The sequence below is a fragment of the Mercenaria mercenaria genome, chromosome 18 (genome assembly GCF_021730395.1).
Source record: "Mercenaria mercenaria strain notata chromosome 18, MADL_Memer_1, whole genome shotgun sequence".
Taxonomy (NCBI): Eukaryota; Metazoa; Mollusca; class Bivalvia; order Venerida; family Veneridae; genus Mercenaria; species Mercenaria mercenaria.
In genome coordinates this window covers 22,222,963-22,250,190 of record NC_069378.1, presented here as the reverse complement: position 1 = coordinate 22,250,190, position 27,228 = coordinate 22,222,963, and the positions used below count along the sequence as shown (strand labels likewise).

The 27,228-nt window shown below is 34.6% G+C and overlaps 3 protein-coding genes across 3 annotated transcripts in view; all 3 read left to right on the top strand.

Annotated features, from left to right (window-relative positions):
- Window positions 1–255: 255 nt before the first annotated feature.
- On the top strand, window positions 256–1,278 carry LOC128550506 (uncharacterized). The gene has a single exon (XM_053529709.1). The coding sequence runs from the start codon at window positions 256–258 to the stop codon at window positions 1,276–1,278; it is 1,023 nt and encodes a 340-aa protein (XP_053385684.1).
- A 13,259-nt stretch (window positions 1,279–14,537) lies between these two features.
- LOC123538032 (mucin-22-like) lies at window positions 14,538–19,575 on the top strand. The gene is made up of 2 exons (XM_053530654.1): window positions 14,538–14,714; window positions 17,692–19,575. Exon 2 carries the CDS (start codon window positions 17,694–17,696, stop codon window positions 19,566–19,568), a length of 1,875 nt encoding a protein of 624 aa, XP_053386629.1. The 5' UTR covers window positions 14,538–14,714; window positions 17,692–17,693; the 3' UTR covers window positions 19,569–19,575.
- The window catches only part of LOC123539179 (uncharacterized), a 25,503-nt gene continuing 17,849 nt past the window's right edge, over window positions 19,575–27,228 (top strand). The window contains exons 1-3 of the mRNA XM_053530653.1: window positions 19,575–21,192; window positions 22,221–22,321; window positions 22,659–22,714. Of these exons, the coding sequence (XP_053386628.1) occupies window positions 19,908–21,192; window positions 22,221–22,321; window positions 22,659–22,714 (1,442 nt within the window). The 5' untranslated portion in view covers window positions 19,575–19,907. The remainder of the gene's footprint in view (window positions 21,193–22,220; window positions 22,322–22,658; window positions 22,715–27,228) is intronic.

The window sequence follows — 27,228 nt, the reverse complement described above, 5'->3', positions numbered from 1 at the left end:
TTATGGATTTAAAATGAAAACATTTGAACAAAATTTTATGTTTGTAAAATAGTAATCAGGATGTTCCGAAATACGATTACTAAAATAAATATATCATAGAAGTTAAGTTACGACTGTGCATATATATTAAGGATATTTTTAAAGTTAACCATCAATATAATGTTAGTATAAACTGAAAATATACAATCATAGTGAATACGAAATTAATAGATACGGGCTAATTTGTTGATATTATTCGAAAAAAAAGAAAAAGAAATGGGGAGTGGTATTTCTAAATCGTCCTTCGACAGAAGGCCTGTAGAAAATTCGTCAGTGATGAAGAGCTCTGACGAATACCATGATCCAGAAAAATCGATATATAAGAATATTGGCAATACGGGAAATCCGCAACCTTCTGGCGCAGCGATGAAAATACATATAAATCCTAAAGCAAGTGATCAAAGAGATAAAGATGAATTCACTTTCATCAACAAGATAAATGTTAAGGCAAGCACAGATGAAAAAGACTGTTTCATTGAAAGCATGGCTCTAGTGTCAAGTAATAAACTGGCTATCGTTGACAATTACAACAGGACGTTGAAGGTAGTGGATACGGATAATAAAACAATAAAAAAGGCAATGAAATTCCAGTCATCCCCATTTGGAATTACAACAATATCTTGTGACCAGGTAGCCGTTACGTTTCCTAAAGAATGCAAAATTGAAATTGTATCTACATCTGAAGACATATCCTTAGTTGAAACGTTAAAAACTAACGGCAGCTGTTTGGGCATTTGTTTCAAAAATGAGAAATTGTATGTGTCGTATTTACCGATGCCACCTAATATTCCCATTAAGTTCCAAATTCTGCGGTTGACAGGCGCAGTACAGAAAACAATTAGGCCTGATTCTGAAGTGTTGAAATACAGCACCTATCCAAGCTGCATTGCTGTAAGTCCCGAAGAAAATTCAGTCTTCGTTTCTGACTGGAAATGCCACAAAGTGTTTTGCATAGACATGGATGGGAATATGTTATCTATGTATCAAGATGAGCTTGAGCATCCAAGTGATATATTCATGTCTCTTCTTGGATCCGTGTACCTCCTCAACAAGGGACAGCACCTTTTGTATGAGGTCAAGTCAGATCTGAGCGAAGCTACAGTGTTGCTAGGGATAGGAGATGGCTTGGCATTTCCAAATGCAATGTGCTTTAACCTGTACAAGCAACATCTTTATATCAGCGCTGGCTCTGATTCTGCAAAGCTGAATAACGAAATAAAGGTTTACATCTGGAAATGACTGTCAAGATTTATAGGAATAATTCTAGGAAATAGGAGGCAAGAACAAAGCATGATCGTGTAAATTAATTATTTGTTACACTAGCACATACAGAAAAATACTTTGTACATTATCTTTGCAACTATAAAAATCAATCTCGGTTAATGCCGACATAAGCAACTAACTTAGCTATTGTTGAATTATAAACTTAACTTCAGCACACAAAAATGACAGACAACAAACGCTTGTATATTTCAAAAGAACGTACTAAGTGGCAGTCAATGTCTGTTATTTCCACGCTAATTCAAAGTTTTGCGCTAGAACATAAATTATTAAAAACAGTTTTTACAACATTTTCAATATAAAGTAATACACACTGCATTATTAACAAAGTAAAAATAAGTCGGTAACTGTGAAATTGTAGTTATAAAAGGGCTAAAAGATCGGCAGAGATTTTAGCAATAGGTTTTAGGTCCTGGCATGCGTCGGAGTTGTCTTCTTTTAGTATTTCAGATTAACTACAAATTTTGTATACGTTTAGCATCCAAAAGAATGCGGCTTTAAACACAATTGACGGACGATCCAATGTCGGTAAATGTTTTAGTTATGTAGGGAGGCCTTAGACACCTTCCAGCATAACATTTTAATTACTGCCTGAATATACCCGGTATGTCTGCCGCTGATAAATCATGCCTCTCTATTAGTATGACTGTAATGAATAAAATCTATAAGAAGGTCCTTCGGAAGCACAGCTCGCAATAATGCGAAAATAATAGCACGCATTTCGACAGAGTCTATTCATGACAGGTAAATTATTATTTTTTTACTCCTTTCAGGAAGTACTTTGGAAAAGGGGGAATATCATTATTTACATACGCTTAAATGACGCTAAAGAACACGCATTATGTATTCCTACATTAGATGGAAAAGGATCTGAAAGATAGGATGGTGGAAGTTTGTTTTAACTGAACAAACTTATGCTTTTTCCTTCTGTTGGCAAGGGTTTCCCAACCAACTTCAGACAGGAGTTTGTCGTTCCAGTTACTATTCTTGGTGCTTCATGATGATTTTTTCTCATTACACACAAGTTTTTTTTTTTCGTTTTGTGTGCAATTGTCAAAAAGACCATTTTCATACTTAGAAATAGGTCTAATAAATAATTTGTAGATTACCTCAAGAAAATTTTTGTCTAAATTTCATGCCATTTATTTGCATCCATGCTTTCTTTGTTATGTAACCAATTTGTGTGGTCCACCTAAGACCACTGGAAAGAAAGAGGAAGCGTTTATAATTATGGAGTTTGTTTATTTGTTGACCTTACATAAATAGAGGATGATGATAAGTTTTATTTTGATAATGGGATATCAATAATGACTCAGTTTTAGAAGTGCTAAAGTTCACTAGCCATTTTGATGCCTAATTTGAAATCGTCTGCAGATCGGAATTTAAGATAGCAGAAGCAGTATTTGGATTTTCAACTACAATGGAAAGGCTCTTGTCGTAAAAATCTACAGTGGGATTTGCAGCCAGCGAGTAAAACACATTGTTTCCGATTATGCAAGTATGAGAAATATCAGGATAATAAGGATACAGAAATTCCAATAGACTAAAGTTTACAAATTAATAAATTAGGTCCGTGTGTCAAACATAGTCGAATGCCTTAATTATTTTACAAAATAAAAAGTATTTCATTACGTTTAAAACATGATATTTGCCAATCTAAGAATGTTGATTACTTTGCCTAGCCAAGACTTTCATTTTTCTGATGAACCCTATCAATTATTATAATTTAAACGGGTATTCCAACGTTCCATATCGGTCGCCTCAAATGACAGATAACTCCTAAATCCTGTGGTCTGGACGGAACTTGTGAGTGCTCATCTAGTCTTTGTTTAAAATGTTGCTGTCATATTTTCCGTTATGAACATGAAATTCCATTTCCGTTACTTGTTTCTGTACAATCATTCAAAGATTTAAATACTGATGAACACAGCAGACTTTTTTCTTGAATCTTCTGATTAGATTACCTCCCTTTATGGTTCTAACAGTCAGGAAAAGTTCATGCAAGTTTTAAAAGTTGCGCTGTTCTAACCAATGTAACTATGCAAAGGATCTATTTGGAAAGCTGTTTAATCTGTTTTAAGAAAACATTTAAAGCCTTATTATACGCCCGTTTGAAAAACGGGACGTACTATGGGAACGCCCCTGGCGGGCGGGTGGACGGGCGGCATCCGCAAACTTTGTCAGGAGCATTTCTTCTTCATGCATGAAGGGAATTTGATGTAACTTGGTACAAATGTGCAACGCCTTGAGATGGAGTCTCATGTGCAAGAACCAGGTCCCTAGGTCTAAGGTCAATGTCACATTTAGAGGCCAAAGGTCAGATAAAAGAATGACTTTATCCGGAGCATTCCTTCTTCCTTTATGCATGGTGGGAATTTGATGTAACTTGGCACAAATGTTCACCACTATGCGACTGAGTGTCATGTGCCAGAGCCAGGTCCCTTGGTCTAAGGTCAAGGTCACACTCAGAGGCCAAAGGTCAGATACACAAACGCCTTTGTCCGGAGCTTTTCTTCTCCCTGCATGGAGATATTTTGATGTAACTTGGCACAGTTGTTCACCATCATGAGACGGAGTGCCTTGCGCAAGAACCAGGTCCCTAGTTTAGAATTACTTCCCTTTGTTGTTACTATAAATAGCTTATATTGTAACGTCGTAGGGAAAAATAGAGACCACTTTTCTGTAGTGCAACATGCATGTTACATCCAATTTTTAGTTATATTTTGACCTATCTCTACACTAAGGATTTTTGTGTAGATTTTTTTTTTTAAATTAAGATTAACTTCCCTTTTTTGTTACTATAAATAAGTTATATTGTAACTTTTTTATAACTGACCGTAGGGGAAAGTCAGGAAAACAAGACCACTTTTCTTTGGTACAACTTTGATGTTACTTTCAAATTTAGATGTATTTTAAGGCATCCCTACCTGGGAAGGATTTTTGTGGACTTACCTAAGAATTACAAGAATTACTACACAACCACAGAAAATTCCTCTTGCAAATGCAGGTGCTATTGTAAAGAAATTTGCTATGACGAGCGTATATTGTGATATTCTGGCACTCGTATGGAACTTTGAAACATAGTTAATTTCGTAGCGTAAATAGTTTTATTTTGAGAGTTGGTATATTTTCTGAACCTTTGGGATAACGGAGTACATTCAATTGTACTTAAAATAGAATTCTGCTTAAGCCGGTGCTATGGGCGTGAGGGATGTGATTAAGTAAACATTAATTATAAAGTTTTGCAAAATGATTTAAAAGGATTTAAAAGGATTTTAAAGTTTTGCAAAAGAATATATAAAGGAACGGATTTCAAATAACCAATTAAAGTTTAAAATCGATAGTGAAAAGAAAGACTTTTAATTTCTTTTAATTTTACGTTTACAAAAACCCTTATCATTATTGATTGTAAAAATGAATATGCATTTTGAATAGGCTAAATGTGGAATACATTGTAACTATTATGTTAACTGGTGTCAAACATCTACAGTAACTGTACATAAATTAAACCATTTGCAGAATGTAAAGAAGCTTTGTCTATATATTTTATGCATGTACAATACAAAAATATGTTTGGCATAAATTTAATAATTTGCACTGGACTGCATTGCATTTCTTACTCGTACTAAATCTCGTCAGTTTTATAAATAGTATGCTGTGTATCCCCTTTGTTTCTGTTTTGCATTTCTTGTACACACATGTAAATGTTGAGAATAGCTTTCTCCTGTACTCGGAATCTACACTCCTACAAATACCATTTTGTGAAGCAACAAAGTGTACATTTTTATTTTTACTACCAGTAAGCAGACAGTTTCGCAACTAATTTCTCTCAGCAAAATTACATGATCGATTATTTATATCTACCGTCTACACGAAGCTAGACAAGTCGATTCAAGCATTTATTTATTTTACAGAACAGTCCACAGGAATCTTTATTCTGCAAATTGTTGAAACATCGTAAATAACCGGTTGAATATTAATTACCTTTAAAATAATCTATATGTTTTATTAAAGATAACGTACCCGGGCCCCAAGACGAAACTGTCCTCTGCCACTTAACTCGTGGGAAAATTTTTAATATGATATCTCATAAATCAGCGAGTGTTGTCATTTTTGCTGGGTATTTACACTCAAGGTACATGACTGTAGAACAGAATATGATGACATATTGTAAAGTTATTGCCCTTTAAATGCGTGATTGTCATTCGAACAAGAAGGATTTAGACATACCTGGCAACAGATTTCACTTTCTAGCGCAAATTACGGTGAGCCAGTTTAAAATGGCCTAATGCGCTTGCTCATAGGTAAGTTTTGAAATCCTCTAAGACGAAAATAAGTGTTAATTTAAAATAAAGAAATATAGTGTAATACTATTGTTACAAATGTTGGAAACGGTTCAGTCATTAATAGCAAGATATATAGATTTATATTTACTATTCTTTCTTCGCAGTAATTCAAAAATATGCATATGCATTGAATCAAGTTCGTTCAATTACATACATTTATTGATTAACTGGTGGTTCGTTTGCCACGTTCGTTTGGGCTACGGAAGATCTGCCGGAATAACAGGAGCTTTTTCAAGATGTTCAATTGTGCGTCTTCTGTTTTTAGGAGCTCTTCTATGTCTTCCACCCGATAGTCGGAAGAGGTAGCAGAGATATTAATCACGTGATCAAAACCAGACAGCAATTCGACATATAAAACTTACAAACTGAGTAATAAACTAGAGCAACCAGAACAAATAAAATATTAAGAATTTCGTTTTTAAATAGAACATCAACAATAAAAATCTTTGAAAAAAAAATACATATAAAAAAAAAGATAAATTTTTCACTCCCGGTAGACTTCCTTTCGATTGGGATTTTCTTCCAAGCTTTTCTAAAGCTTCTCGAAAGTTATTCTATTGGACCAAAAGAAGGGGCAGTTGACAAACAAGCTTGTCGGGTGAGGTTCTCGCAAAAATGGTAAAATGCCAATTTGGCAGCTTTCACCAGGGCCAAGTTCGGACTTGGAGCCAAATCTTCAGTGTACAATTATTGCAGTGGTAGCTTTTGAACATTTTTAAATGAAATTCAGTAACTAGGTAATGCTTGGGTCTACAGTCCTCGGAATGGCGAAGGTTGATCATATCCTGAAGATGATTTATTGATTTTATTTTTTTGAGGTTACAGTGACCTGGACTAGGAAAACAGTTTTCAGACTATAACCCAAGAAAGCTTGGGCCTAGGATCTCTAAATCAGATACGAAGGTTGGCCATCACCAACAGAATGATGACTCCCTAATAGGTCACAATGGTCTGCATCAGGGAAACTGTTTCGTATATAGCACAACCTATCACATATCCAGAGACATAGATAACAATTTCTATGTCCCTGATATAACTTTAAAGGTAGCAACACTACATTTACCTCTTCTAGGTTTCTTTTTTAAAAGAAGCACTTGTCATCCGTTCTTAATGTGTTAGGTTTATGTCAGGTAGCAGGGTACACTTCAAAGTTTGAACCCCGTCAATATTTGTAATAATTAGAACTTTGTGATTTTGTATGTCTATAAATTACATTTAGATTGTTAATTCTTTAGAAAATTTAAACAGCTGATACATGTCAAATTCTGATGTCAGTTGTAAAACTAACTGCTGCTAGCATTGCATGAATCGATGAGTCATCTTCGGCGCGGGAAATTCAAATCACGGAAGGGTTCCGTGCTTGTTAATTAATATTCAGGAACAATTTTCTATTTTGTTAAAAAAAATCGATATTGCAAGGCCGACATTCCATAAATATCCTGAATTTCAGCAGGGCCTGTTAAATTGAGAAATGCAAAAATGGACATTGTTCATGCAACGGGACCATTCAAGGCTAACCAAAAGGTGCAAAATTGATGATTTTGGCGTCTTATGTTTAATGGATAGGGTACAACTTTCGTTTTGATAAATTTCTGTATTCTTGTATGAGAGTCCTTATTGTGTCATTAATTAAAAGCACAAAACATGCACACAATTAACAGAATAGCCATCTTGATTCAGCACATTAGAGGATAGCACTATTACAACTCGCTACATGTAAGCCTGACCGTGCTCATAATGTTCCTGTCCAAGTGTACTCTGCTACCTAAAAGTACAGCAGCCCTGGTAAGGTTGTGTTGCTTTCATCATGCATGGCTCGATCACCGGCGGGGTTCAAAAGACTTTACAAAAATAGTACTCTATATTTTTTATCTAGTAACATTTTTATATAGTCGTTGGTTATATATTTCTATTACCGTTTCTATAAAGCATTGTGTGTGTGTGTGTGTGTGTGTGTGCGTGTGCGTGTACGTGTGTGAGTGTTACTTACATTTGATAGTGTAGCCAATATATTTCGAAGTCAAATAAAGGATGCACATTTAGAAAAATATTTTGAAAAGTCGCTAAAAGAAGCCCTGACTGTCTGAATAACTACCTCAGCAGTTTTTATTTAACGATTAAGAAACAAAATGAAGAAAATTATGAATGACAGCGGACGGGCGGTCAGCATCCAAAACATGTCTGCTCTATAATTCAATTTTCGTCGGATCTTCACCAAACTTGCTGACAATGTTTGTGGGCATTACATCTCGGCCAATTTCGATAACCAGCCAAATAGTACCAGGCACTCTTTGATTATAGTCCTTGAATTACTCGAAAAACGGGGAATTTAGCCTTGTACGCTCTTTTAAGTCGAACAGTTTTCATCCGATCTTCACCATACTTGCTTACAATGTTTGTGGGCATAATATCTCAGCCAAGTATTATTACCACCCAAATCGCCAAATGGCTGCTGTAGGGAGGTTGCACCATATACTTTTTTAATGATGATACGCAGAAAAAAAACAACATTAAATGAATTACGTATATTACGTATGAAGTGAAATAAATATAAAATTAAAAGGTTATTTAAGGTCTAACATTTTTCTGTATATCTGTATAATATGAATTTACACTCATACCAAGCTGGGAAAAGCTAGAAAAGGCAGGAATACAATATTCAGTGAAACATTTTTAATTTAAACTATTATTATAGTAAGATAAAAAAAGATATAGAATAAAAAGGTTATTTAACATTGTACTGTACAATACGAGATATATTTGGACTCGTACCCAGCTGAGAAAACCATATTGAACTCGCCTAGCGGCTCGTCCAATATAGTTTTCTCGCCTAGAGGCTCGTCCAATATAGTTTTCTCAGCTGTGTACTCGTCCAAATGTATCTCCGTATTGTACAGAACAATTTTAAATAACCTAATATTATCAAAGCGGTCACAATTTTAAATAACCTAATATTATCAAAGCGGTCACAATAGCCACAATTTATCGTTCAATCCAAACTTAAAAATTATGTCATATGTCAAAAGTCTTTTGAACATCAATTTATTAACACAGCAGTCTATTATCTGAACTAGTAATAATGATTAATAACCAAAACATTTGACAGAAGGGTTTAGAGTAACACAGGCTTGTTTTGTTCTTCAATGCTATTTCATTGAGAATAGACGCATTGACATTATATTTACTCAAACCTTATTGTGTTTATAAACATGCAGATTAGGCCATCACCTACAGATAAACCCGGTTTTTGTAATCTTTAAACAAGTGTGTTCATACGGAAAAATCAACTGGAATTTAAACATTACAATTCCTCGGTAGCTCAAAACACCTGTAAAATGTTAAGGTATTAACAAAAATGTGAACAATTTTTAGGATTGTGGTTATTTTTCAGCTGTTGTGTTGCGGTTTTGAATAGCTTAAATTCCATCATCACTCGGATGTGTATATTTAATCCGAAGTGTCTTCGGTTTGTATATCGTGCAGTATGAAGTATAAATAATCAGTAAACTGACATTTGTCAGTTCCATAATATTTTTCTTTACACAACTCCGTTAATATTTGGTGGCGAGAGCATTCACGGATATATACACATGTCCATCATATTAGATTATACTTCATATTACCTGCATTGTCGTATTTCTACTGAAAGAAAAAACTTTCCGTGTCTACACTGGTCCCTTTGATAACAGTTCGTAAGATTTACAATATATGAGCCGCACCATGAGAAAACCAACATAGTGCATTTGAGACCAGGATAGGTCCAGACCAGCCTGCGCATCCGCGCAGTCTGGTCAGGATCCATGTTCTTCGCTAACGGTTTCTCTAATTGCAATAGGCTTTGAAAGCGAACAGCATGGATCCTGACCAGACTGCGCGGATGTTGGTTTTCTCATGGCGCGGCTCATGTAGAGTTGTCATATTATATTATATGTGTGCAACTGTTTACGGCGGGTTTAACTTTAGCAAATTTTATCATACACACAGTATTTACGCTGAATAGAGTGTCAAAAGTGAGCTTTAAAAAATCTGCAAGGAGTATGACTGCATGAAAAGACACCTGTTAAAACACTTTTTTCTGCTTTTAATGTTCTGTTTTAGCTCGATGAAGTAAGTTTGAAAAAAATCAGCCTGTAGATTTTGTTGATAAAAAAAAAAGTTCCAAAACTTTCTCTGGTTTGATTTATTTTCTTCATTATATATTGAATTGATCGCTGTAAAACTAGACAACGCCCATACACTTTTCATTCAACTTTTCATTCAATCTTTTGATGAATTTGAATATTTGTTTTACTTATCTTATCAGTTTAATTCAAATATGGTCAGTCATATAATGAATTGACCGACGGCTTATTTATCAGCGCCAAATTTGATGAAATTTGTAATTCATACCAAATACCGCTGATAGCTTTATTGTGTTATCTTTGAAAATATAATGGAAACCTAGTTGCTTATCAGACAGGGAGTTTTAGTGTGAAATGTTAAAAGTAGCAACCGTTCATGAGAGTTTAAAGGAGAAATTCTCATTTCGGTGGGTTCGTGATTTAGGTTTATAAAGGAAGGGCATCGGTGAACATTATGAACAATTTATCTAAAGACATCTTAACCTGATTTTTAACCAAATTAAACTTTGTCTAACCTTTAAATTTTAAGTGCTTTAAAGTAAATATTACTGAACGAAGTTATTCATGAACAGTTGGAGTTGGTTGTGCACTCTGTAGCTGTTCAAAGCAAAAGTGGGACAATTTCTTGATCACATGAAAAAAAATACAGTCTAGTTGATTGTTAGAAAAATGTAGATACATATAGATATATAATCTTTTGTAACAAATGATGCATCTTAATAATTTAGATGAGATCATTCAAAAGTAGAAGAACAAACTCCCTTTCTCGAAATTTGTTCTTAAATTTTAGTAGAGATGAGTAACATTGTCAAAAATCTACCGTGTCATTAAGTTACAAAGAATTCTACAAACATTCTACGGGGAAACATCAAAACTAGTACATTATCTTTTTGACAACTTTGCACATTTAAATAATAACAAAAGTCTTAAGCGCTTTCATATGCGCAAGGGTAAACCCGATCCGCTCAAAAGAAAATCTTACGTCGTGTGAACCAAAATCATCAGGGTTTATTTTAAATGCATTGCCTTGATACAAGAGCTTGACGAAGGGAAAGGGTCAAAAATAGAACATTTCATAACTAAACGTGCTATCAAGTTCTTTTTTTTTTTAAATTAGGATATTGAAAAGATTAATTAGAATGATTATTTTGAAGTCTAGCCCAACATGAAAAAAAACTATAGCTTGTTTACAATATTGGCGCCATTTAACAGTTCATTAACGAAAATTATTACATAAATCCTTAAATAAATCATCGGGATTGAGCGATCTATACCTCAACGCTAAATTGTGCTGGGCTGAAGTCCGAATTTGAAGAAGAAAAAAAACATACTTCTTATGTAAATTGTACACTTCGGACCTCGGGTAATAGTTTTGACTATTGACCAGCAAGTCATTCCATAAATGTATAGTATTTAATTGATCAATCACTGACGAAAGAAGTCCATACGCAAACTAATGAGAATAGATTTATTTTTACCAAGAACTCTTTACGTCGTGTGAACCAAATCAAGATATATATTTGCACCAAGAACCTTCCAAATATATATATACGACTAAGCAAACATTGCGTGGGCTCAAACTTTACTCCTGGTGTAAATATTTCGAGAATACATTAACAGGACATTGATGTGTAACCTACCAAAAATAAGTCCTACAAGTAATCCACATACCATATATGTAGGCCATATAAGTAAGTGCATGTATACAAAAGATGTATATCAGTATCTTCGATGACTTATAGCTGTATGCCAAATGAGCATGTGAAGACGATATAAAATACTTGTAAGAACGCATCGCAGATAGATGAACTTTTTATACGCTATGATTGCTTTTTCATAAATTATAGCAATATTTAGAAGTTATTCATATGTGAATATGCTTATACTACAATAAAAAAAAATGTCCAGTTCTGCGAGAGAAAAAAATTCGGAGCCGCATAAAATACATATATGACAAAAATACAACAGTTTAAATAACAAGCAGCATGTACTGTTCTGAAGTATGTAGAACTAAGTATGAGTTCAAGATGAAAGTCCTTAAATACCATAAATCATAAGCTTATTCGGCTGCATTTCTACATTAGTTCTTCTCTTCAAATGTACCACTTGAAACACTGTGTGGAGATATTTATGAACACTCAAAAACGCCCTTAGATTTCCGTTTTAGAAATAAGTGGTAAGATTTATAAAACACACCCTTTATGATGAGGTCAAAGTAAACAGAAATTATCATAAATTATTTCCAAAATGTATCTTTTTTGTTTGTTTGTTTGCTTTGCAAGATGTTTGCTCAATAGTGGAAAACCTGCTTTTATACTCTTCACGACGAGTTTTTTGCTGTGCTCCTGTCATTGTTCTTTACTTCTAATGTAACTGTTTTCATTTTAAGGTTACAGATAAGCTAAATATTTAAGGTAGCGGACCCGTAATGGCAGTATACAAATTACGTATGCGATTTTGGCATTCTCCTTTTCTTATTTTGCGGAATGTCATTGCTGGTTGAGCTACATTTATGTCCGAAGTATGCCGAATCGCTTAACGAGATTATGTAATCACGTGGATTGGTGGAAATCGTCGAGTGTCGTATTGCGTTCACTACTTTAACAGCGTGCTCGACTATTATAATGCTTGATACTAGAATTGGGCACATCTTAGGAGGTTTAAGCTGTCACTGGTGTGTTTAATGACTCCAAATTGAATGAAGATATTGGACAAGAACTTTAGTCTGTGTCAAAAGTATTAAAGAATAACAGATATAACGATAAGTCTGTGTCAAGTGTATAAAGTAATAACAGAGATAGAAGGCTCATAATGCTAATATGATATAAGTTATGTCCACATTATCATGGAAAATCTCCGCAAAAGTAATGCACCATCTGTCATATCATGTGAAAAATAATGTGGTAATGTGGAATAAGTATTTTAAGTTCAAATCTATTCATTAATAACAGAGTTAGAAACAGAGATTTACAAATTTAACATAAATTCTAAGTAAAAAGAGGACATAACTCATAACATATTGTAATGGACCTTGGGTCATATGGTGGGGAGGTTATGTGGAAAACCAATTTTAAGTTTGAATCAGATCCGTTAGCGATATGGTGCAAAAACATCACAATTCGACTAAAATTAAAAAAATAAATAAATAAACAAAAAACGGGGGCATAATTTTTAAAATATTTTCACAAGAGTTATAACGCCTGTGTCATATGGTGTGCGTCATGATATGTAGCAAATATTTTAAGTTTGGATCAATATCATGTGGTAAAACAAAGGGGGAGGGTGGGGGGATTCATAAAATATTGGTGCGAGATTTATGTCCGTTGTGCAAACGATATTGGTGATGATGTGGAACAATTGTATAAGTTTGAATCAAATCCTTTCTATTATAACAGAGATATAACAAAACTAAAACCATACATTCTAAGTAAAAAGGTGTCATAATTTAAAAAAGTGGTGCAAGAGTTATGATAACTTGGAAGGGCTATTTTAAGTTTGCCATATGATGTTGGTGATTTATAATTTGAAGTTTAAAACAAATCCATCAAGTAATTACAGAGATAAAGAGAAACTGCATCAAAACTGTAACCAAGGTGCGGACGCGGAAGGACGCCGACGCCGACGCTAGGTATTATAGGACATCTTACTTTGTATAGTCGAGCTAGAAATTATTATTCATATTTTGTCAAACTTGTTATTACTCAAATAGTAAAGCATAATAATAAACTACGGTGACGTAAATTTATTCCGTGTACGCATATTTAAACTTTATAGCCGGATATAAAATGATGATAAAAGTATTTATTAATATAATCTGGGCTTGTCTGTAATATTGGCCGTCAGAAATTTACATGCAGCCCTAACGAAATAAAGCAAAGTAAACAGATTAGCTGCTAGCAGTTGGAATTTATATGCCGCATAAAATTGAACCTTTAAAACAATACGTTTTCGGTTTGACTGGGAGTGTAAAAAGATTGACTCTATGCGCTTTATTTTGCAGTGTCCATAAAAGTTAAAAATCATTATAAATATCTTAAGGTATTTGGATAGAAGCCTTTTAAATCTTAAAGATAGTTTATACCGGTGATTCACATATTGTAAGATTTTGCCCTTGGGAAAAAAAGAAACTTATCTTTTTAAGTTATGCAAACAATTGTATGCATTTGTTTGTATTTATGCTAACTGAGTAATTTTTCGAAGTTTTACAACTATAAATTCACAAATTAAGCCAATCATTGTCTGTACGTCACACTTAATACGTCACTGTGTAAAAAAGCGGGCTTGAAAACATGACCACGCAAATTTGGCAAATATCTGGTGGATGCCGTCACTGAAGCAGATAGTAATCCTTACTATTGTATTAGAATCGAAATATATATATCAAACGGTGACTTTGCCTTGAGTGAAATCATTCTTTGTCGTTAAGATGCATATCATTTCACAACTTTGGTTGCGCTCTCATGATATAATTCTTTCGCATCTAAACTCTAAACAATGATTTTGGTCAACAGCAAACTCACACTGTTAGGAATATATTATTTCCTAGGTAAAATCGTACTAGTAGAATAAGTTCTTGGCAGATTTGCTATTTTGCTTTTCTATAGGTCACAAAATTATTTTCTAAAATCAAAATTTTCTTCTTTTAGGTTTCTCACTACCTTAAATTAAATCTGATTTACGATATCCTCATCGAAGAACTTCGGTAGCACCCGATAAGAATTTTTAATCACCGTCAATAGTCACCTGATAACGATAACGTTAAGGGCGTTGTCATATTCACAGCCTTAAACATACCGATCCCTTAAACTATATATCCATAAAAGAACTGAAATTTTCGAACGTTTTAGATTTGTCTGAAAATATAGCTTTAGCGTTTAAAGGAAAAAATACTGGATAAATATTTATAAAGGATATTTAGAAAAGTGAGGTTGGTATGATACATCTTTTTAAAGTAAAAAGTATTTTTACCCTATTTTAAGAATTTTAATTTTAGGATGGGTTATCAAAACAAGCTATGTATAATTATAGTTTTAAAAACAATAATCATTTTCATTTTTACGTAAATTACGCTTGATAGTCTCCATTATAAGGTTTTAATTTTTTATGATTTACGCATTAAGATGATTCTAAAATACTCTAAAACGACTGCGACTAGATTGACATAGTATCTGAATGGTTGAAGACTTTTCAAATCTGTGATTACCGAATTACAAGTGTTTAGTCGTTTGGAATAAAACTTGTGAGATCTATTCTGTATTTATGCAATAATATTACGTTTATTCCGACATTTCTTCTTTTTTAAAAAATAATTTTACATAGTTTATTCTCGTATCATCATATGAACAGAAAAATAATGTATTGTATAATTATAGCACTCTTATAAAAGCATTATTACCATTCTTATATGTATGTCTTTTATATATGTATATCACAAGAGTTGATGTTCCATATCTAAAAACATATGTAAATTATATGCAACTCCAATAATTTTATTGTATACCACTGTTGTCCCAGACCAGGCAGGCATGCAGTTTTTGCAGTGTCTGTCCGTTTGTCCTTTAATCATATTTTCTTATATAATCAACTCCACCTACAGTTCCCTTCTAATTTAATGAAACTTGGTATACATCTTTGACATGAAGTAGATACGCACATCTTGATGGATTTTTCATGTCCGATATTTTTCTGGAGAACTTACGGCTATATTTACAATTCTTTAAAGTGTTTTAAAGGGTATGTGTCATAGAAAGCTGACATCTTTATTGGTCTTATGGTTTTTTCTTTCTTTTTTCTATTTTACTTTTTTCTTATTTCTTTAGACTGCCTTGACATCACCAAACAATTTCCTTTTGTATTTTGCAGAAGAAGCTTTAATACAATTTACTGAAATAATGTCTTTATTGAAATGATTCAGCATGTAACAATGATCTACGCGTTCGAATTGTTTACTTGAAAGACAAATTCAATTAAAAAAACCTTGAAAATATGTCCACTCCCCAGGAACAAACCCTTATTAACTCCAGACGTTTCAAGTTCTTAACAGTCTGCCATTAAAAACAGCTGTTGTTCTAGTTCTCAGGGCGAATGAGAAAACAACTTTAATTTCAATTTTAAATTGTCTCAGTTTACTGCTTTTTACTTTTTCATAGTAAATCCCAAAACAAAATAGTAAAAATGGTAATAGTTTAATAAGAGTAAAAAGTTGCAAAACATTAAGTTATTTCAGTCGAACTTCAAAACATTAGAGCAAGTTGGATCGGAAAACACTCTGCGGTAACATTTAATTATTAGGGGATTTCAAATAAATTCAACACAGAACAGTCAAAGCCTTACCAAAAACCACTCATGAACAATATGAACAACAGAGAATACCATTTTTCAGAATACCAAAAATTTCATTTCCGGTACATTTGTCGTATATTTTACCTGTGGATAAAGATCACCCGAAAACAAAGAATATTAGCTCTTCACACATTTTTGCAGGTACCATTGTACCAGTTACCAGATACATTGTAATTATGACCAGATTTACTCTCTTAAGAATTAAGTCTCTTTAATATGTCTTTAAACCTTATTCAAATAAACATTTATTGACGTAACGCAATAAAACTTAAACTAAATTAATTCAAGAGGTTCGTTTGATTTAAAATTAAATTCAAACTGTACTTTAGACGGGCGGAATTATCAGTGATTTTCAGTGTTATCTTTATCTTGCGCAACGCCAACTAATCCATTGAAATATTTGACAGTTGAATAGAGTACTTGTGACTATATTCGAATACCACGCCTTACCTTGCTGTCGTAAAATCATAAGTTGACTGCATCTTTATTGGTATTCCGATAATTTTAGGTTTAATGTCTTAGTAGTAGATTCTACAACAAAGTATCAAAATATTCAAAAGCAAAGAGCAAAGTCATAAGATACAAGAAATCCTGAAAGAAATGTTTAGATATAATGTTACTGCGTGTCTGACGCATAAAGCATGCAGAAAACGCTTTAAATCCAGTTTGGCTTACTTACTGTATATGATTATTATAACCCTAAAGTACCTTTCTACGTTTTGAAAAAGATTCAAAGTAATATAGACTGAGCAATCAGCGTCTCCATTAAATCTGTGTTACAGCAAGCTGCATTTAAGAGAAACCGCGTGCTACTTTGCATAACTTCTGCCTCTAGAAAAATATGATTTATAGACTTAAAAACTGTTTTTCATAATGATAATTGTATTACTCAGGCCACGTAAGAGTGTCAAACTTTGCTATTTCGTTTTTCTTAAGAGTCTGAAGTATACTTATTATAATGCAGGTCTTTTTGGTATTATTTCTAAATCATGTTTGTACTCATCATGAATGGAAAACCCACCACCTTACAAAATTAGTAGCGGGTTAAAGATAATTGTAGCCTGAAAATAGTAAAGACAGAATGTCTCAAGTTATGATTATATTTGCTAGTTATCTGCAATGCTATATTGCTATATTGTGATTTTTGTAACTTTGTTTATTTTGTAAGACATGACAGTTCATTGAATTTTAACAATTATTCAATATGACTTAATTTATTATTGTTCTTGTAGTAAATCGTTTATTGTCTTAAACCCTTATCCATATTCGTTACCTTGGTAAATCATTAGGAAATGAATTTGACAGTTTTACGTGGATTTAGTAAATAAGCGTGTCCGAGATGTTTTGAGGCAGATTACCAACACGAGCATATGTAATCATATTTCTTCAGTTGAAACAAGGTATGCGTTTTAGAAAATATGTTTCTAGTATGAATACCTATTATCCATCCCGATGTTTCGTGAGTGTGACACACATGGTATAAATACATTTCAATGGTTGCAAAAGTATTAATAAGCTGTCGTTAAGAAGTCTGAAAAGTATTGTTTGTTTATACATTGCAGCTATGGAAATTCGTGTCTTGAAAGTGGTGTGCGTTCTCTCAGTTTTGTGCTCAACATCAGGTAAAACTTCAGTTTCTGACACAGTGACGTCGGAAGTTGGCAGCAGCTTTGTAACAACAGAATCAACAACATCAGGTCAAACTGCATCTTCAACTTCTGGAACAGTGACTTCGGAAGTTACAAGTAGCTCTGTAACAACAGAACCAACAGCATCAGGTCAAAGTTCAACATCTGGAACAGTGACTTCGGAAGTTGCAAGTAATTCTGTAACAACAGAACCAACAACATCAGATAAAAGTTCAACTTCTGGAACAGTGACTTCGGAAGTTGCAAGTAATTCTGTAACAACAGAACAAACAACATCAGGTCAAACTTCAACTTCTGGAAATGTGCCTTTGGAGGTTGCAAGTAATTCTGTAACAGCAGAACCAACAACTTCAGATCAAACTTCAACATCTGGAACGGTGACTTCGGAAGTTGCAAGCAGCTCTGTAACAACAGAATCGGCAACATCAGATCAAACTTCAGCTTCTGGAACAGTGACTTCGGAAGCTGCAAGCAGCTCTGTAACAACAGAACAAACAACATCAGGTCAAACATCAACATCTGGAACAGTGACTTTGGAAGTTGCAAGCAGCTCTGTAACAACAGAATTAACAACATCAGGTCAACTTTCAACTTTTGGAATAGTTACTTCGGAAGTTGCAAGCAGCTCTGTCACAACAGAACCAGCAACATCGGGTCAGTCTTCAATATCTGGAACTGTGACATTGGAAGTTTCAAGCAGCTCTGCAAAAACAAATCCAACGACATCAGGTCAAACTTCAACTTCTGGAACAGTGACTTCGGAAGTTGCAGTCACCTCTATTACTACACAACCAACAACATCAGATCAAATTTCAACTTCTGGAACGGTGACTTTGGAAGTTGCAAGCAGCGCTGTAACAACAGAACCAACATCATTAGGTCAAACTTTAGCTTCTGAAACTGTGAATTCTACAGTTGCAAGTAGCTCTGTAACAACAGAACCAACAACATCAGATCAAACTTCAACTTCTGGAACTGCAAGCAGCTCTGTAACAACAAAAACAACAACCTCAGGTGAAACCTCAACTTCCGGAATAGTGACCATTGAAGTTACAAGGAGCTCTAAAACAACAGAACCAACGACATCACATCAAAATTCATCTTCAACTTCTGGAACAGTGACTTCGGAAGTTACAAGCAGCGCTGGGACAACAGAACAAACGACATTAGGTCAAACTTCAACATCTGAAACAGTGACTTCTGCAGTTGCAAGCAGTAATGTAACAACAGAAGCAACACAATCAGGTCAAAGTTCTACTTCTGAAACAGTGACTTCTGCAGTTGCAAGCAGCTCTGAAACAGGAGAAGCAACAACATCAGATGAAATTTCAACTTCTGGAACAGTGACTACGGTAGTAACAAGCAGCTCTAAAACAACAGAACCAACAACATCAGATCAAAGTTCGGTTTCTAGAACGGTGACTACGGAAGTTGCAAGCAGCTCTGTAACAACAGCACCAACTACATCAGGTCAAACTTCAACTTTTGGACCACTGACTTCGGAAGTTGCAAGCAGTTCTGTAACAACAGAACTAGCAACATCAGATCAAACTTCAACTTCTAGAACAGTGACTACGGAAGTTTCAAGCAGTTCTGTAACAACAGAACCAACAACATCAGGTCAAACTTCAACTTCTGGACCACTGACTTCGGAAGTTGCAAGCAGTTCTGTAACAACAGAACCAGCAACATCAGATAAAACTTCAACTTCTAGAACAGTGACTACGGAAGTTTCAAGCAGTTCTGTAACAACAGAACCAGCAACATCAGGTCAAACTTCGACTTCCTGAACAGTGACTACAAACGTTGCAAGCAGCTCTAAAACAGGAGAAGCAACAACATCAGATAAAATTTCAACTTCTGGAACAGTGACTACGGTAGTAACAAGCAGCTCTAAAACAACAGAACCAACAACATCAGATCAAAGTTCAGTTTCTAGAACGGTGACTACATCAGGTCAAACTTCAACTTCTGGACCACTGACTTCGGAAGATGCAAGCAGTTCTGTAGCAACAGAACCAGCAACATCAGATCAAACTTCAACTTCTAGAACAGTGACTACGGAAGTTTCAAGCAGTTCTGTAACAACAGAACCAACAATATCAGGTCAAACTTCAACTTCCGGAACAATGACTACGAACGTTGCAAGCAGCTCTGTAACAACAGAACTAACAACATCAGGTCAAACTTCAACTTCTAGAACAGTGACTACGGAAGTTTCAAGCAGCTCTAAAACAACAGAACCAACAACATCAGGTCAAACTTCAACTTCTAGAACAGTGACTACGGAAGTTTCAAGCAGTTCTGTAACAACAGAACCAACAACATCAGGTCAAACTTCAACTTCTGGAACAGTGACTACGGAAGTTTCAAGCAGTTCTGTAACAACAGAACCAACAACATCCGATCAAACTTCAACTTCTGGGACAGTGACCACGAAAGTTGGAAGCAGCTCTGTAACAACAGAACCAACAACATCAGGTCAAACTTCAACTTCTAGAACAGTGACTGCTATAGTTGCAAACAGCTCTGTAACAACAGAACCAACAACATCAGATCAAACTTCAGCTTCTGGAACAGTGACTACGGAAGTTACAAGCAGCTCTAAAACAACAGAACCAACACCAGCAGGTCAAAATATTACTTCAGGAACAGTGACTTCGGAAGTTACAAGCAGCTCTGTAACAACAGTACCAACAACCTCAGGTCAAACTTCAACTTCTAGAACTGTGACTACGGAAGTTACAAGCAGCTCTAAAACAACAGAACCAACAACATCAGGTCATACTTCATCTTCCGGAACAATGACTACGGAAGTTGCAAGCAGCTCCTTAACAACAGAACCAATACCAGCAGGTCAAAATATTACTTCAGGAACAGTGACTTCGGAAGTTGCAAGCAGTTCTGTAACAACAAAACCAATAACAGCAGGTCAAACTTCAACTTCTGAAACATTGACTGCTATAGCTGCAAACAGCTCTGTAACATCAGAACCAACAACATCAGATCAAAGTTCACCTTCTGGAACAGTGACTACGGAAGTTGTTGGAAGCAGCTCTGTTACAACAGTACCAACAACCTCAGGTCAAACTTCACCTTCTAGAACTGTGACTACGGGAGTTACAAGCAGCTCTAAAACAATAGAACCAACAACATCAGGTCATACTTCAACTTCTGGAACAGTGACTTCGGAAGTTACGAGCAGTTCTGTAACAACAGAACAAACAACTTCAGGTCAAACTTTACCTTCTGGAACTGCGACTTCTACAGTTGCAAGCAGTATTTTAACTACAGAACCAACAACATCAGGTCAAACCTCAAATTCTGAAACAGTGACTTTTAAAAGTGCAACGACTCCTTTAACAAGCAGCACTGCAATAGCCACAGCGTATCCGACGGTAAAACCTGACACTGGTAAGACAAAAATATACTTTTGTTTACAATAATATGTCAGTACATGAGAAAAATATAAATGAATTTCGTGTATGTTATTAACGGGAAAATATGATAAGATTGTAATGATATTGAATCATAGTGTGCAATATCATACACTCTGAATGACTTGTCGGTCAACAGTTTTAACGTTTTTTTGTGTTTTATTACATGCCGCCAATAAAATAACAATTGTTCGCCATTTGAATCGGATATAAATCGAGATCGGATACTTTTGTACAAGTTTATCAGTTTTGGTTAGCGATGCCTGGACAGTCACGAAATGAGTGATCTTGAGTTAGCTCTCCAGAAAATAATTTTTTGTTTTGGTAATGATTTAACTGGAGACAATATTATATAACGACTCACCTTCTCACTTTTTATTGAGAAAGCGTTTACAATATTTACACGTGCACATCATATCAGTACTAGTCACAAATGGAACAGGAACACTATACTTAGTTCTGCCCGCTATCTTGTAACTAAATACCTCAATACATACCATGAATTGCAAAGTGTTATAATCGTTATGATATGACAATTGTATTACGCTAGTACACTGTTCCTTTAGGATCATACAAATGTAGTTGTTTCGTCCCTTCGCTCCGTATATTTATAAAGGCAGGCGGTAGTGCGATAATACGACCGACGTGGAGACTGAAGGTACTTTCTGTTGGTGTGATCATACGATGCAAAAACTGAAAAACATGATAACGCGATACAAAGGTATAATAGTGCGATTATACGATGCGAGGACGAGGAAATACGATGCGATAGCGCGATAATATAACGGGAAAATACGAACACATGATGTCGTGTCTTCGCATCGCGTCGTTACTTCGTTTTATCATAATGCCGCCCTTACAATTCTACAGGGTGAAGGTGTGATACAATGATAACCATAATAAAAAAACAGTAAATTAGTGCATCGTTCCACTATTATCGGGCTAAGGTTAAGATTTAGTCCTGATTTATCAGTAACTTTATGTATCTTTTTTTCATGTTTCTAGATAAAGCGGTCTATGTTTTTAACTTTGAATTGACGATAAATGGGAACTTCTCTTCGAAATTACAAGACGATGATGGATTCATTTACTCATTAAATAAAACGGTAAATAAATCTATTCTATCTTACAAATATGTCTACGTTCTTTTGACATCTGGAACTGAATTTCGACTAACTTGAACAAAAGGATCAAAAGCCCAATGTAAAATAAGATGATGGATAATAATTAAGCATTCATTTAGCTGAACTTTGTTGGAATTTCACATTTCTGTTTCAAACATCCACGCATCACTTCTTTTTTTTAATTAAGCGTTAATTCAAAAAGTAAATATTTACAACCACTTCTTTTCTTCTTACCTTTACATGTAACTCACATTTTGACATGGTGGTATTATTGAAACTCTCATCGAGATTCTGTAAAGTGCACGTTTTCTGATTTCAGTTACTGGACAATATTTTCTCGGACATACCAGGCGTAAAACTAAGTTTTACTTTTAGGTAAGTTGCATATTAAGGGTGGCCAACCAAGGTGACTTTTCGGTACCTTCACATGGGGAAAGCCGCTCGACACATGCGTCTGTTTTGTTTGTTATTTCTTGTCACTTGACAAATTTTCGTAAAATTTTGAAAAGTTGCAGAAAGACACACAAACGTTTTCCTCAGCATAAATGGCATGCCGACTTTGACAGTACTTTCTTGCACGTAAAAATGAAATTTTAATGAAAAGTTATGCCTGATTTGAGCGACTTTCATCGTGTACAAAATACCAAAATGTAACGTGGGTTGGTCAGTTATACATACCTTTTTCAGTTAAATCTGTAACCGCTTTTTCAGAATTCTCAGATTTGCTCTTTTCTGCATCTTTATCAGATTACTATGATAACACATTTGAAATATAAATAATATAACACTAAGACGGGATTTTTGCACTTTTGAAAGGATGTTGTTGCTACACCTTATCTGTGACATGGTTTTCCCAGGTTTAATGACCTTTAATTTTGGAATATCATTTTCATTTTTTGTGAATGCTTTCGTCCCTGTCCTTTGGTTTATATTTACAAAAACAGAATTTATGTCGCTACGTCCCAGTTTTTGATGGTGGAGAAAAGCCTTAAGTGTCCCAAACCCGTGTATTACTAGTATTTCAGGCACGGCAAGAACGTCAGTAGAACCACATCCTTCCGTAAGCCCTCATTTGATTTAGAAGTATTCTTCATCAAAAGCGAGGTTTCTAACCCACTATCTTTTCTTTTATGACGTTTTTTCCCGTTTTTGCGGCGGGCCGCTTGCGGCCTCTGCCGCTTAGTTAACACTCACAGTTTCAAAGTGTGTCATCGCGCGGAAGATCGAAAATTGGAGACAATCCGAATAACACATCAAATTGAAGCGTAATAATTCTTGTAAAACGGATAGTTTAATGAGAAGAAGGGTTAGTGGTTACTGCGTGATGATTTATAAATTATTTATGTCTTGTATGGTAAACCTATTTTATACAGTAATAAACCCGTCAAACTAGTTCAATAATAGAACTATTTGACTTCGCGGAATGTCATTGGACAAAACCAAACAACACACTGAGACAAAATAGTCCAAATTTTCATTGTTATTACACCGTAAAAATGCATTTGATGAAGTTTGTGTATTATCCTACTTTCGTGCATTTTAATAAGAATAAAGAAGAAAATCTAGGCGAATGATATTTTTTGTTTTAATAGGTATTACCGGACTTCTTTAATTATTGTTGTTTATGACGCCATCTTGTTTTTGTGAATGAAACAACAACAACGACTTCTAAAGGACATAATCTGTTTATGCGGTGATTGTCATTTTTTTTATGAAATGAGCTTTTAATAGGAACGTGAGACCGTGTCAAGGTGTCACTAATATATAGCGTATGCCTGCCGTATTTGCAATTACCACAAAATAGTTTTTACAACGGAAACGTTCGAAGAAGCGGAAAATGACTCATCGATAGCATTTTAGATTTCTGCACTAACAGTTTAAAAAAGTCTCAAATCAAGGAATATTGCATTTGGAATGGAATGTTATTGAGGAAAAAGGTTATCTATTTTTCTATCAAGCAGCGTTATGGCTTGTGTATAGATTTAAATCGGGCCTTACGTTTGCTTGGTAAGAATGGGTATTCCAAATTGCAACTAGCAGAACTTCGGATACTTCACAAGTTTGGCATCAAATTAAAAGAAGATTTCTACGTCATTCATGTTCAGCAGGACACAGATTGACAGAAGGTTGTTAGCCATTGATTTTTCTGCTTTTATTTCATGATATTTGGGATTTTTTGTCTGAGCTATTTTATGAAAGTTAATAATTTGTAGGGTGTATTGATTTTTAGCAAAGAAGTATAACTATAAATATACAGAATCGCAGCTGGAGATCATCTCCCACAGGCACGTATCCCCGCGATAACTGGTGTTATCATCTTCAAGGGTTAATGCTGACTTGATCACTCCTGATCAAATCGATAGATGCTTATTAATTTAAAACTGGTGATACATGTACGGCCGTCACCTAATAAACCGAATCGGGTCCAATTTTCAAACGAGCACTGTTGATTTCTCAGACTTCCAATCATAAACTCATTTCTTCCCTGTGATCTTGTAGAAAATACTAACAACATTAAAAAAACACCATTAACATTATAAACAAACGATCTTAAAATAGAAAGTTTTTCACGATACAAATTTTTATCCTTCTGCTTTCTGTTTCATACACTGGTAACGGCTGACCGAATCGGGTCCAATTTTCAAAAGACCACTTCGGAATTTCCAGACTTCCAATCATAATTTATTCCTTCCTTCCCTGTGTAAAAAATACTAACAACAATATATATATATAGACAACAGGGCTCCGGAAATTTTGATAACTCAATCGGTCCGAAACGAAAATCCTGACATCGGCGCTACCCCACCCACTGCATTCCCAATATTACATATTTTGTAAAATGTGATAGAGTAAAGATATAATCATGTCATGCATTAAAACTGAGTTACCGGTCACCGCGTGTTTCCATACAATGAAGACAGTTATTCAGTGTTATGTGTGATTGTTACTTTGTTTAAATTTCGATTTTTTTCCGAGAAAATACTTGTAAGGATAAAATTACCGAGGCATTGACACCGTGTGCGTAACTAGTCTAAAAGCCAACGCACGTGACCGGTACCGTATACACGGCAGATACTTTGTGATGTTTCCTCATTCTTTGGCGGAATTCTATAAAATACAATTACATGACACATATTCTCTGCTAAATAGTCTCGGTATTTTAAGAATACTCTGCCGCGGACCGATTGTGTACGTTATATGAACGCTGAGATCTAATTTCCCGCATGTATAGTACCAAAAGGTCACGCGTGTTGGCCACGGATATTTCATTTCACTTATGTTGTACTTCAATAAGCAGCTACATTTTAAAAGTTATATGTTCTCTTCTGATGTAAACAAAATTTCATTTTGAAACGTTTTTTAAAAGACCGATTTGATAAACAGCACCACTCCGATTTTCTTTATCATTCGTGTTTGCCAGTCCATTTTTTTTTTTTCTTTTTCTTTTTTGCACAGTCGGGTTGCAAAGACGATTTTCTGCACTTGTTTCAACTGGAGCCCCAACAAATGAATCTTGTAATTTTTTCAAATCAAGTAATTATAAAAAATATTTTGATTGGTTTTCCGTGTGATGTCTCATTAAATCAAAGACCTATAATGTACAATTATAGCTCTTTGATTAAATGCAGTGACCATTTGTTTTTTACCATGATGAAACATAGCCTTTTGAAATAAACCATCCATCGGATTTTAAATAAAAGAAGTGGATCCCAGTCGAAATGATTTGGATCCAGTCAGACATACTTGGAAACCAGTCAAAAATGTTTAATACATTGCAGTCGGCTGTCTGCAAACATTAAAGGATGTGCCGCGCTAGTACTGATTGCGTCACGTGCTAATTACGGACCGATTATCAAAGTGACAGTCAGACTGTTTGACACGTTTATTGATTATCTGAGGGTGCGACCAACAATTTCCTGCTTGGCTGTAGATGGTGTATTGAGATATCAGACAGAAATTTATACTTTTCTCCATTTTTACGGGACCGATTTTTTTTGTTTTTTCACTTTATGAATCGGTCTGAAAAGTAAAAAATCGGTCCAAAACCGACAAACCGGCAAATTTCCGAAGCCCTGATAGTCAACATTAAAAAACACCATTATCATTATAAACAAACAATCATGACAATCTAATAGAAAGTTTTTCATGACAAATTTTTATCCTTCAGTTGTATGGTAAAAAATTTCATACATTGGTAAAACACGTGATGTTTGCGAGATTTGCTCTATGTGCCCTTCAAGTTGCGGGTCTGTTTATTCTTATAGGCTTAGCGCTTTGTTTTTAGGCAATGATTAGGGGTCAAGACTCCAGTACCAGACATCTAGACAAGTTCCATTTATCTCTGGACAGATGAATTAAAAATAAAATAATAAACAATGTTTTCTTTAGTATTTAAGACATGGATTGTGCTCATGAATTGTTGAATTGGTTTAAATAATGGTGACAGTCGTTAATTGCTGTTAAAATTTTCTATTCAATATGCCTCAGACCTTCGAGTGAGAGCAACATACATGTAATTATGCTTATAAGATAAAAAAAAAATAAATGAAGGCAACTTTAGGCTAGGCTTAATATACTCATTTGGTTTATTGGGATGACTTATTTTATGATATGATATTTTTTTATCCCTCTAAGCCTTACCCATATCGGCATTTTAATGTTAGGAAAACGAAGACATTAAAAAATAAAAAAAATGTCATATATACTGGTCAGACTTACTGCTACAGTACATTAAACATTAATATATTCATGTTGAATTTAACTAATAATTTTAAATAACAGACATAAATCAATATAGACATAAATCTATATAATAAAATGTAAACAGGTGTGAGGAGATATTTACCCCGACACCTGTTTCAATACGCAGAGGACGAGAACAACACTAA

Coding starts and splice junctions, on each gene's coding strand:
- LOC128550506 (XM_053529709.1), top strand. CDS start 256: ATGGGGAGTGGTATTTCTAAATCGTCCTTCGACAGAAGGCCTGTAGAA.
- LOC123538032 (XM_053530654.1), top strand. CDS start 17,694: ATGGAAATTCGTGTCTTGAAAGTGGTGTGCGTTCTCTCAGTTTTGTGC.